Source organism: Balaenoptera ricei, chromosome 19, assembly GCF_028023285.1.
Source record: "Balaenoptera ricei isolate mBalRic1 chromosome 19, mBalRic1.hap2, whole genome shotgun sequence".
Lineage (NCBI taxonomy): Eukaryota > Metazoa > Chordata > Mammalia > Artiodactyla > Balaenopteridae > Balaenoptera > Balaenoptera ricei.
Window position 1 is genome coordinate 51557757 of NC_082657.1, and position 12626 is coordinate 51570382.

Sequence of the window (12626 nt, forward strand, 5' to 3'; positions counted from 1 at the left end):
AAGAAAGATAGTTATCAACTGGAATCCCATGCATCCAGAAATCTGTTAAATCTCTGGTAAACCGTCTGACGTACACTGACGTATTTGCAGATGAAATGATGTAACATCTTCAAAATGATCGGGCGGCGGGGGTGGGCACGGGTGGGAAAGGGGTCTACATACACTGGATTACTGGTGCTGAGAATGGCTGGGGCTGGGTGAATGATACCCGGGGTTCCTTTTCTCCAGTGGGTACCTGGGGGACTATTTTCTTCAATTTTATACATGTATTAAATTTCCCATAATAAGACTTTTAAACAAAAGCAAAAAGGTCATGGTATTTGCAAATTTCAGGAAACAAATATTCACAGGAAAAACCGGTGAATATTCCTCAAAGACGTCTTCCTTTAAACAGGAATATTCCCATTTCCTTTATAATTAGAAAACCAGAAACACACAATATATAATATTTTATAGCCTACCTTTAGCACCCAGCAACGGGTCATTCACTTCCTATCAGTGAGAACGTATAAAGCACATGGTAAAAGTTTCCACCAGCAGCAGCCTTGCCTAGGCGGCAGCGGTGTGGACTAACACGTCCTCACCACAAGCTGGTTCTGACTGGGTCGTTGGGACCAGCCATGAACACAGACTCAGGGACTCAGGTACTTGTCTAACCAAGGTTTCAGGCTTTACTTTAATTAGCAAACCAGCGTGAAACTGTCCCTTCCTAGCACGTGAAACCCTCTTTCTTTCCCTCGTAGGCTACCTGGTGAAACTTGCTTGGCTCTTCCGTCCAGCGGGAGAATACACTCTTTTTGTTCTGTTTTACCTTCGGTGGGTCTTTTTCATTCTTTGACAAACTCTTGGTAGCTACACAATATTCTACTGTACGAATGCTCACACTTTATTCAACCAGTACTCTACTGTGAGGTATTTGGTGGTGGCAGGCAGGGGCTGTTTCCAGATTTTTCACTGATGCAGAAAGCGAGCGACAAACTTCCCTGTCAGGGTATTTTATGTTCCTGTATTTTATTTGTACTTGATGTCCCTCGCTTAGGAACTCTAGATCTTTAGTTTCTCACTCACATTCCTTTTATCCCAGCTTCTAGTAATTTATCTAAGTGACTGACCAGATATGTGAAGAGATTTATAGTCAGCACAGCTTTGTTTACAGAAGTAGCTCTGGGAACAAACTAAATGTCCACCAACACAGGACTGGTTAAATAAATGTTGCAACAGTCCAGAGAAAGACAAAGAAGATAAAGCACATGCCCATTTCCTAAGTCAGTGGAGATTCCATACATATATAATTATTAACATCTGTACCTTTACTGAACATGTTCTATGTGCCCAGCACCTCCTAAGCATTACATATTGTTTACTCATTTAATTCTCACATCGACCCCAAGACGGATGCAACTACACTTCCCGCTTGACAGCTGGGGAAACGTGGCTTTGAAAAACGCACACCATGGCCCAGGTCTCAGGGTGAACCTGGTGGGCTCTCTCCTACACCATCCTTCCCCATGCCCAGGGAAGGTGGGGTGAGGAAAACTTTCCGGGTGATATTTCTGTGTTTATTTTGTACTAGACTATATTTTAATTTTTTAAATCTTCATAATCAAAATAAAACTCCCTTAAAAAAAGAAAATCCCGGACTCCCCTGGTGGCGCAGTGGTTAAGAATCCCCCTGCCAATGCAGGGGACATGGGTTCGAGCCCTGGTCCGGGAAGATCCCACATGCCACGGAGCAACTAAGCTTGTGCGCCACAACTACTGAGCCTGCGCTCTACAGTCCACGAGCCACAACTACTGAGCCCATGTATCACAACTACTAAAGCCCGCGAGCCACAACTACTGAGCCCACGTGCCACAACTACTAAAGCCCGCGCTCCACGACAAGAGAGGCCACCGCAATGAGAAGCCCGCACACTGCAACAAAGAGTAGCCCCCGCTCGCCGCAACTAAAGAGAGCCCGCGCACAGCAACGAAGACCCAACGCAGCCAAAAATAAGTAAATAAATAATTTAAAAAAAAATCCCTCTCCTACTCTATGGAAACAAGCCAAAATATGAAGAAAATCCAATGTCCTCAGATAAACACAGTAGTATTATTTACAATAAGAAAAACTGGGTACAACGTAAACATTCAACCATAATAGACGTAGGTTGACTTTAAAAACAACTTTGGGCTTCCCTGGTGGTGCAGTGGTTGAGAGTCTGACTGCCAATGCAGGGGACACGGGTTCAAGCCCTGGTCTGGGAAGATCCCACATGCCACGGAGCGGCTGGGCCTGTGAGCCACAACTGCTGAGCCTGCGTGTCTGGAGCCTGTGCTCCACAACAAGAGAGGCCGCGATAATGAGAGGCCCGCGCACCGCGATGAAGAGTGCCCCCCACTTGCCGCAACTAGAGAGAGCCCTCGCGCAGAAACGAAGATCCAAACACAGTAGCCATAAATAAATAAATTAATTAATAAAAATTAAAAAAAAAAAACAACAACAACTTATGACGAATATTTAATGCCATGGAAACATCTTGAGATAAAAGCAGATGTAACTGTTCACAAAGTAGCATCTCAAACACGGACAGAGGCCCCTTCCGAGGCAGGAGCAAGACCGGAAACCAGCCCCAGAGCACGGTGACCACCCCTGAGGGTGAGTGGCTTCTTTTCTGTCTTCACAGAAAAAAAAAGTGTGCTGAGATATCTAACCATAATAACCTAAACATAAATCCAACGAACACACGGAGACAGTCATGCAGTTGAGTGGGGACGGGCTGAGCAGGGAGGGCCCTGGGAGGCTCAGCTTAGGAGACAGATTCTTAGGGACGCCTGTGCTGGGAGAGGCTGGGGAACCTGAGTGTCCTCACCTGCTGCAGCTCCAGCTGGCCCTTCCCCTGCCGCATTATGTTGCCCTTTTCCAGCAACTCCTTCTGGGTCTTCTCAAACTCTTCCTTCCCCTGGAGGGTAGACACAAGGATGCAGCTGAGCCAGAAGCCCCGAGGCCCAGCGGGGTGCAGTGAGACCAGCGGCCACCAGGTGGCGCTGCAGCTGCACCCAGGCTCACACTGCGGCCTCAGGCCCAGGGTGGGGGCAGCTTCCGGAGGAAGCGGCTCTCCCGGGCCTCCTTCACCTCCTGCCCCCAGGAAGGGGCTAGGCACACTCCACACGGCCATGTCGATCTTCCCTGCCCCAGCTCCCATGGCAGGCATCACATCCAGGCCCCTCCCCTTGGCATATAGGGTCTGCCCACCCATCCCTGACCACTGGGCCTTGGCACCTGCTGGCTCTCAGCCCGGAATGCCACTCACCGGGATGCCCAATCGGCTGGCACCCTGGCCTCTGCTCAGAGGCCCACCCCACCCCACCTTCCGATCACCTTGTTTGTTTCCCCCACGCCTGCTACTATCTCTGTCTTTGCTTGTACTTCAGAATTCACCTCTCCAAATCCCTAACCTCTGGCCTGGTCACGAGAGGCCCAGCCCTTGCAGGTGTTCAGGGGCCCTCCCTGGCTGGCACTGCAGGATCCCTGATGTCGGGGCCACATGGGTCCACAGGCCTGAGATAGGCTGAGGGTGGGCTTCCAGGGACCCATCTGGCCTGGAAGGTCCAAGTGAGGAGGGCACAGGGACTCACCAAGGCCTTGCTGGGGACCACATCTTCCTTTGGCCACAAGAGCCCTCTGTGGGGGGGAATCAGGGTGCCCACGACAGGGTGGCCAAGTCAGAGCCCCGAGAGGACCAGGGGACCTGGGCAGAGCGGGCACCCACCTGCAGGTGGACGTAGTCGTAATCCTCCATCCAGCCCCCCTCACTGTTCTCGTACTGCCCATCAGGCGAGTCCTGGGAGGTGAACCTGGGGGGTGAGGGCAGGGGCCGGGACTGGATGCTGCTGGCCTTGTCGGTGGGGTTGGGGTGCAGGGGGCCACCCCCCTCAGGCCCTGGGACAGAGGCTTTGGTCCGTCTGAAGAGCAGCGAGGCGTTGCCATGCAAGAAGGAGGCCAGCTGCTTGACATCCTCGGGCACAGCCCGCGAGCAGGCCACCAGGCGGTCCAGGTCTTCGGGAGTGGCCCCCAGGCCTCCCCGGCTACTGTCAAGGGTCTGACCGTGGGCCACCAGCGTCTGGTACACGTCCTCCATCTTCTGCAGTTGCCGGCTAAGCTTGGCGTGCAGCGTGCGGTCGGAAGTGTGGGCGGCATTGCCCACGGCGCTGCGGGCAAACTCCAGCAGCTCGTGGACGGCCCCGTGGACGGCGGCCACGGCAGCCCGCAGGTCCTGTGCCGGAGGCTCCTGAGGCTCGGAGGTGCTGCGCCAGCCCCCACACCCACCCGCACTGCCCGCCAGGTCCAAGAGGTGGGCCACGGTGGCGCTCACGCCCTGCTGCAGCCGTGCCAGGGCCTCCACGGCCACCTCCAGCTCCAGGGGCTCACGGCCCGGCACCGCCGCCTCCAGGGAGGAGGCCGACTGGCTGCTGCGTGTGCTGCCCGTGCTGGAGGCCGACAGGCGCTTGGCGTCGGCCGGGGCCTCTCGCTCGGCGGGGGGGGGCACCGCGTATACACCGTCGTCGGCCACGCTGCCGTTGGCTGCCTCGGGAGGAAGGACCCGCTCTCGGGGCACGTCGTAGAGGGTGCCCGGGCCAGGCCGCCGCAAACCGGGGGGCACGTCGTAGAGGTCAGGAGCCGGGGGCGGCACGTCGTACACGTCCTCCGCTGCTGGCGAGTCCGGAGGGGGTGCGGCGAGCACCAGCGGGTGGCGGGTCGGGTCAAAGGGCTTGGCCTTGGCGAAGGCGGGGGGCACGTCATAGGTCTCCTCACGCAGCAGTGGGCCGTCGGGCACGTCTTTGCTCACCGATGGAGGAACATCGTACACCTGGGGGCCAAGAAGTGGTCAAGGCTGCTGGCCCATCTGCCCACCCGGGAGCCTACGGGCAGGACCCAGTCACACACACAGACACAGCCCAGCGTGCACATTTGTCATGGTTCTTATTCATGCAGGTTACGGTTGAGAGCCCGACTCTGGGGCCAGACCAGAGTTCGAAATCCTGGCTCCACTGCTTACTACCTGTGTGACCTAAGGCAAGTGACTCCACCTCTCTGTGCCTGTTTGCTCACCTGTAAGATGGGAAAACTCCCTCACAGGTTTGTTGTGAGGATTACGTGAGCTAATTCACTGCGTATCTGCAAACGCTCAGTGAGAGGTCAGCTATCATACCACTACCGCCGCCGCCATCAGCACCACCGTCACCACCATCACCACCCACGTGACCACCAGCATCACCATCACCACCACGTGCGTATTCTCTATTCTGTGACAGGTACCTGGCTGAGCTATGTGCAGGTTGTATTCAGGGTAACAACACCCTGGTTCGCCCAGGACAGTCCTGGTTTGTGCCTGATGCCCCCTCATAACTATCTTGTCATTCTCCTTTCACTCTCAGAGGTATCCTGGTTTGGATGATAAATCCTGTGGTCACCTTGCTGATATCCTGTGTGATCCTCTCAAGAACCTCCTGAAGAAGGCCTTACAAGGGACCCTTTTACAGATGAGGAAGCTGAGTCTCAGAGGGGCTCAGTTTCCACTTGTCACAGAGCGAGTGATGGGCAGAGCTGGGGTTTGGAGGCAGGTCTCTCAATGCCCCCAGGTCTGCAGACCTGAGTCCCCACCCCAGGGCACGCACACACACTCACACCCAGAACCCCAGGCACAGATCGGGCCTCAGCCTGTGAGGGCCCAGCATCCCCTAAATGCTTACCGCATGATGGTTGGATGGCGGCAGGCCCTTCTCCACACTGGGGGGCACATCATACACGTCCAGCGATGGGTCTCGGCCATTGGGACCCTTGACAGCCATGGGGGGCGTGTCATATACCTGAGGGCAGAAAAGGTGCAGTAATACAAATGCCAGGGCCACCTGAGGGGACAGAAAGAGCAGAAACCCACAGCTCTACCCCAGGACCACCCAGGCTGGGGCCAAGAAAGCCCAACTCTCCATGCAGGGCCAGGCTGAGGCCCCCCAGTGCCCACCGGCCCCGACACCTACCTCCTGGCCGTACTGGCTGGGAAGCAGCCCCCGAACAGGGGGCACGTCGTAGATGTCCTGGGGCCCCGGGGCCAGCAGGTGGCGTGGGATGTCGTACTCGTCCTGCTCGGGCTGGGGGGCCTCGAACACATAGCCTTGCCCCACGCGGGTGGACACCGCCACCTGGGGGCAGACAGCCAACCGTCACCACCGGCCCTGGAGAGATTCCACCGCCCCGTGAGGTGAGCAGGACATACGTAAGGGGGCTCCCCAAGGGTGGGCTCAGAGGCAAGGGTGTCCGCATCCCTTCGTATTCCCTGCCCTCTCTCTCTTCAATGGAATACAGCACGTGGCGAATACAAGGACCCCCACTATTTGTTTAGAGCCGTCTGGTTCTGGCAGGAAACAGAAGTGGTCTCTACAGCTGAATGACCCAGAAGGTTCCAGAGGAGAGAACATGTGGGCTGATGGAGGAGGGGCCACCCTTGACTGAGGTGCCCCTGCTGGATGGCACCTCCCAGCTGCACCCTCCTTCGAGAGGCCTGCCCAGCAAGGAGTTGTCCCTACCATAGGACCCAGCAGCCACCTTCAGGCTCCAGGACAGATGTAGGTGGCAGTGATGGGCTGTGCCCTCCTCGGGCTGGACCCAGAGGAGGTGGCCTGCAGGAGATCCTGACAGTCAGGGCCTGGGGGCTCCAAGCCCTGCCCTCCTCGTCCCCCCAGCACTCTTGGGGAGATTCCTGAGAACGGGGCCACCAAGAACCCCCAGCCCCTCAAGGCCAGCTCTCCTGCAAATGGAAGGATGGAAGCTGTTTTGGCAAGTTGTGTGTGGGTGTGAGGGACTGACCAAGACCAGAACCAAGACCTGTATTCCCCACCGCACCACACCCTCGGGGCCACGGGGACCACCCCTCACCTAACAGGGTAAGGCCTTCGTGGGGGGATGTTGGCCCAGAGAGGAGGCCAGCCCCTTCCCTCCCCGGTGCCCCTCCCCTGTCCCGAGGTGCAGGGCGAGAGCTGGCACCGCTCGCAGGCAGTGTTGGGTGGGCAGCCTCCTTCCCTGTGGGCACCGGGCCCTGTGGGAGGGGTCAGCCCTGTAGGAGGGGCTGGCAGGATCCTCTAACCCAGCTCAGGGCACACCTCCTCCACAAGGCTCCTGGCTCAGCTCTTCTCTGACAAAAAGGCCTTTTGTTCCCTAATCAAATGGGAGGTCTGGGACAGTGGTGACTCAGGCGCTCCCCACACACATCCCTGGGGGCAGCAAGGCGGAGGCAGGGCCCGCCCTGGGGCTCACGCCCCCAGAATCCTGCATCCCGTGCTTTGCCCAGCCCCCAGGACACCAACAGCCAGCTCTGCGGGCCCATGGGCCCTGGAGGGCACAGGCTGTGTGCACGCACCGGGCACCCCAGGAGCAGCAACGACCCCACTGAAGTGCAGGCACCACCACTTCCTGATCAGCCCAGGGCTCGGCAGAGCCTCCTGCTGATGCAGCCCCTGGTCGCCTCCCGGGGCAGCCCGGCGGAGCTGGCTCCCTGCTAGCTGCTGGGGTGAGCGCCGCCAGGGGGTGTTCCAGGCCCACTGCACCCCACCCCCGCGTGTCTGGGAGTGGTGTTGGCGGCCCTTCCCAGACTCATTTCTCTCCTCAAGCCCCAGACTTGAGTCTCCTCCAGAGCTATTTTTAGACCCTGGAACCTGCCAACAGCAGGGTGGGGGGCGGTGGCTGGCGGGAGCTGGCGGGACGTGGCAGGTTGGCGGGGCCTTGAGGCGAGGCCTGAGGTGTCTCCAGGCCCTGCCGGCCTCGGAAGGCAGGTGGGAACCCAGCCCAGGACGAGGGGTGTGTGCCGCCCTCTCCACGCCCCGACGCTGGTGAGAGAGGGCGGGGCGCAGGCGGAGGGGCGCTGGGGCCGGACCCCAGGCCTGGGCCGCGGGCAGCTGGCCACTCACGCGGCTGAGTCAGTGACAGTAAGCAGCCATACTGGCCAAGAAATGTTTTCTGTTAGAAAAAAAGGCAGGCAGCCACCAGCGGGGGAAAAGCTTGTTAGGGAAACCAACTCTCCAGAGAGCCGCGGAGCCCGCTAATCACAGGCCGCCCTGCTCCACACCTGGGGCCCCATTAGCAGAACCTGGAGCCCCCTGGGGCTGGCGGACAAAGCCAGAGTCTGGGAGGAGACACAGAGCCCAGCCCGAGACCCACAAGCTCTCTCACACACACACCTCAAGGGCACAGAAGACAGACACGCAGAGGCAGAGAAAACGCACACAATGCCCGCCGCCGGACGCGCACCCAGACCACAGACCCAGGCTCATAAGGGCGCCTGCAGCAGTGAGAAGGGAGGCTGAAGGCTCCCAAGACCCCAGGGACGGGGCGGGCCGCCTGCTGCCTTCTGCCTGGGCCCCTGGCCACCTCCGGGCCGCCTGCTGCCTGTCCCCCTTCTGTGAAATGGGCATCTCCTCTCGTGACCCAGGCCGGCTCGCTCTGTCACCACCACCCCCGCCCCCCATCTGAGAGCCTTGGGTTCCTGCTCTGGAAAACGGAGCACCGCTGGGGGTCCTGGGGGACGGAGGCACACACCTGATGTGGGTCCCCTCCCTCCCAAGCTCCTGTCCTCCCAGAAGGAACAAGGCTGAGTGGAGCTGTGTCTCCCCCAGCCTGACCCAGTGCCACAGCTGCTCCCTCAGGCACAGCTGCAGCCCTGACCCAGAGCTCCCCCAAGAGGGACCTCACAAGACACCTCCTCCTCCGGGGGCCCCACGTGCTTCTGCCCTCAGCTCCCTAAAAGCGTGGCCCAGCCCCAAAGGGTGCTGACACCCAGTGTGGCCCTGACCTCCCCCCGGCAGCCACGCGGGTCACCCTGCTCCAGGCTCCAGGAGGCTGACCCCTCCTGGCCACCAGCCTTGTCACTCGCCCTCTGCTTTCCTGGACCCAAGGCCCCACCCACCCACCCCACAGTCTTGGCAGGGTTTCCCCTCAGCAGAGCCGACCTCCAGCCCTGGAACCAGGGGCCTCAGTTGCCCGGGCTTCTGAAAGCACAGCCTGAAACGCAGGCACACATGCATGCTCCCAGACGTTTACGGCCTTACTGCCGTTAGAAACCGCCTGGAGCCTGCCCCCAGCAGAAGGGGCGACCCAGCAAAACCAGGGGTGGTCGTCATGATCACGCTTAGGGACCCAAAATGCTTCTGATATCTGATGCTGGATTTACAACCTCAAAATGCAAAAGTATGTGTACAAATCTGTAAAAGATGAATAGAGAACACGCTAGACAAAACATGCTGAAATCCCCCAGCGATCCCCTCTTGACTGGGAAAGCTCATCTCCAGGCCTTCTCATACATTACGCATTCCTGTGACAAGCAAGCACACTTTCATGGACCATAAAATAAAAGCAGCCGCAATCGAGACTGCCCAGGCCAGGAGCCATGAGGCTTCTCAGGGGAGGGCAACCAGGTCCCAGCACACAGAGCTTTCCTCCTGGGGCCATCAGCCCGGTCTGGGTCCTCAGGGACACAGGGCCTGGGCAACCCCACCAGTGGGCATGTGCAGAGCACTCACCAGCCAGGTGAGCCCAGAAGCAGTCTGAGAGCAAGCCCCTCGTATGGGAGGGAAACAGTACCAATGGCCAAAACGTGAGCTCAAATCCACAGCCCGGAGTAAAGGCCTCACTGCTGCTTCCTGGGCCACAGGGTTTCCACTGCCTGTCCTGGCCTTGGAGCTGCGCCAAAACAAGCTTGCCTGGACTCAGGAAAGGAGAGGATGGAAAGGGGAAGGGCATGCCTCCGTGGGGAGTGTGCGGAATGTGAGCTGTTTGTGGGCACGGGTGCAGAGGGATGGCCTGCGGCCTGCCCCAAGGCTTACCCCCAGTCACCCCTCCTCCCCCAAAGCCATCTGGGGAGCAGCCCAGTCTGGGCTACCCCAGTCCAGCATGGCTCACTTCTGCCACTGGCCTGTCTCTGGCCAAGCGGTTGAAGGAGCAGGTAGGGAAGTGGAGCCAGTGACCCAGAGTCCCCTGGTGGCCAGTGTCCACAGAGCCCCACCCTGAGCCAGCCAATGACCTGGGTCCAGGTCTCCCGCTCCAAGCTCTGCCTGTGGCGGGGCAGGGCAACACTGCCTGCTGAACCGCTGCCCAGCTGGCATCTGAGCCCTGGGCCGGCTCTGAGGAGAGGCTCAGCGCCGCGCGGTGAGTGTCCTCAGACACCGGCTGCTCTACACTAGACATGGCACTCTCCAGTCCTGCCTCCTTCCTAGGCAGACAGCCCTGGCTGTGAGGGCACATACGCAGGTCTGTGTGGAGCTGAGGTGCTGGGCTCAGAGCCTTGCCCCCCGCCCAGCCTCCCACTGGCAACAGCCCACCAGGGACTTGAACAAGAGCCCCTTTCACGGTGAACCTACAATCCCGCAGGCAGTGTCCTCCCCGCGGTCTAGGAATCACGAGCAGGCCACCCTGCAGGTGCCCACAACCCACCAACACGGCCCAGGAGAGGAGAGGGTTGGGTGCGTGTGGATCTAGATGAGCTGCACCCACAGGGGGACCGTGGGAGCCCCTGGGCACGTGTTGGCTGGCCTCTCCCCTTTGTCCCTTCCTCCCTTCTCTGCTGGCTGGAACTCATGCGGCCACTGTCCTGGCCCGCGAGCCCCGTGACGAGGTGGCAGAGCAACAAGACAGAGGACCTGCCCTCCACCACCTGCGCTCCAGGAGGAGCCACAGGCTCTGACAGTCTCGGAGGTGCCCGCCAGCGCCACACCGCTCACCCCCAACCATGCTACGTGAGAGAGAAACAACTCTGTCATCGAGTCCATTCTTCTGGGTTTCCAGCCACTCTGGCCCAACTGCAGCCCTGTGCTCCATACTCCATTTCTCCCCTTCAAATGCCTCACAGCTCCCCTTTCCTGGGCTCCCTGCACCCTCCCCTCTGGGCAGAATGGCTTCACCAGGACATGGTTGGGCAGGTCACTCCTACCCAACACCCTCCGCCCTCAGGAAGGTTCCAGGCCCCTGGGGGTCCATTCCCAGCTGCTGCTCAGGCCTCCTTGGTCAGGCCCCACCTGCCACAACAGTCTTTGACAGGCTGTGTCCTCTGCTGCCGACACCCTTCCACTGGGGCTTGTCAGCTAAAGGCCACCTCATGGTCCAAGGCCAGCTTGATGTCTCTTCTCGGGCTGCTCACACGCACGTCAGCAGACATATAAACACATTCCCCAGACACTCACCTCCCACCTCGACCCCAGACCAAACGCAGAGCCGCTGCTGGAGTCCCGGAGGTCCCCAAGGGTGCCTGGCTGGGCCCTGCTGCCTCCCAAAATTGGGCCCGGCTGAAACCCACCAGGAGGGCTGCCTGGCCACCCAGGGAGGCCTTACCTTGGCTGGTGGCTTCGTCCCCTCCCAGCTCCGTGCATCCATGGATGGGGGGACCTGGTAGATGTCGTGTCCTATCCCAGCGGAAGGCGGCACCTGGTAGATGTCCTGGGCAGGGCTGCCAGGCCCCGGGGGCACCTGGTAAAGGTCTGGGGCTGGGCTGGGAAATGGGTGATGGGGCATCTGCTTGGAGAACGTGGCTGTCTGTTTGGCCGGGGGAGACTGGAACTGTGGGCTGGGCCCAGGGGCTTGGTAGAGGCCTTGCTGAGTCTTGCTGGGGGTGGGCACCAGGTAGACACTGTCCGGCTGGGGCTGGTACGTGGCAGGCAGCATGGGTGTGTACTGGGCTGCCGGGGGGTGGAGGCTGGGCTGAGGCAGGGCAGAGCTGGCGGGCGGGCCGGGGCCGGGCCCCACGGGCTTCTTGTCATGCATGCCCACGAGGATCTTGAGGCGGTTCCCGGGCACGATGCCTTGGCGCCCGTGCAGCGAGCAGAGCCACCAGCCATCTAGGCCCTGCGTGTCCCGCTCCAGCACCGTCATGATGTCGCCCTTGCGGAAGGAGAGCTCATCTGGGGACTCGGCCACATTGTCGTAGAGGGCTTTGGCCAGCACGTTCTGGGGGAAGAGGACACAGGTGGGCGTGAGGGCAGGAGGACATGCGCTGGGGCTCGGCGTCCCGCCCAGCTCCCACCCCCTCCAGGACTGGGGAGGCACCTGGCCTTGGCACCGAGAAAGGAACTAAGTAGGGTTTGGCGATATCCCCGCGCCTCTGCCCCCACTGCCCCTGGCGAAAAGGCCCAGCTGATCCTGGCAGTTTTTCAAATGAGCCTGGAGAGTGTCTCAAAATCCTCTTGACCACAGCCATCACCTGCACTCCAGGATGGCACTCAAGATACTCTAAAAAATACTCCCGGAGTCACGCTATAAGCTGGACCTAATGCTGGGGAGGGCAGCGATAATGACAATAATGGCCACCACGTCCTGGGGAGAAAACAGGATGCACACCCTCCCTTCAACTCAACTCCCTGCTGCCCCGCCAGTGCAATCAGCCAGGAGGAAAAGACCAGAGAGTGGGGAGGGGACACCCAGGGACAGAACAGTCATCATCTGCAGACCATATGTCATCTACGTACAGGTTCCAACAAACGAGAGGAATCAACAGTGCTGAGGAGGGAACCTCACAGAAAAGACGTCACCAGATAACAGCAACTACAAGTTATCCAGGAGTTAATCAAGCAAAGACTCCAGAGGAGAAAATGTAACAACTGGGCCA

General features: G+C 59.3%; 1 protein-coding gene across 3 annotated transcripts in view; it reads right to left on the bottom strand.

The window, feature by feature from the left end:
• The window catches only part of BCAR1 (BCAR1 scaffold protein, Cas family member), a 38581-nt gene that overhangs the window by 3938 nt on the left and 22017 nt on the right, over nucleotides 1–12626 (bottom strand). For all 3 annotated transcript variants that reach the window (XM_059906168.1, XM_059906166.1, XM_059906167.1), the window contains exons 2-6: nucleotides 11357–11968; nucleotides 6022–6183; nucleotides 5734–5850; nucleotides 3753–4850; nucleotides 2853–2942 (exon numbers count right to left, since the gene is read on the bottom strand). In XM_059906168.1, coding sequence (XP_059762151.1) covers nucleotides 2853–2942; nucleotides 3753–4850; nucleotides 5734–5850; nucleotides 6022–6183; nucleotides 11357–11968 — 2079 coding nt within the window. The remainder of the gene's footprint in view (nucleotides 1–2852; nucleotides 2943–3752; nucleotides 4851–5733; nucleotides 5851–6021; nucleotides 6184–11356; nucleotides 11969–12626) is intronic.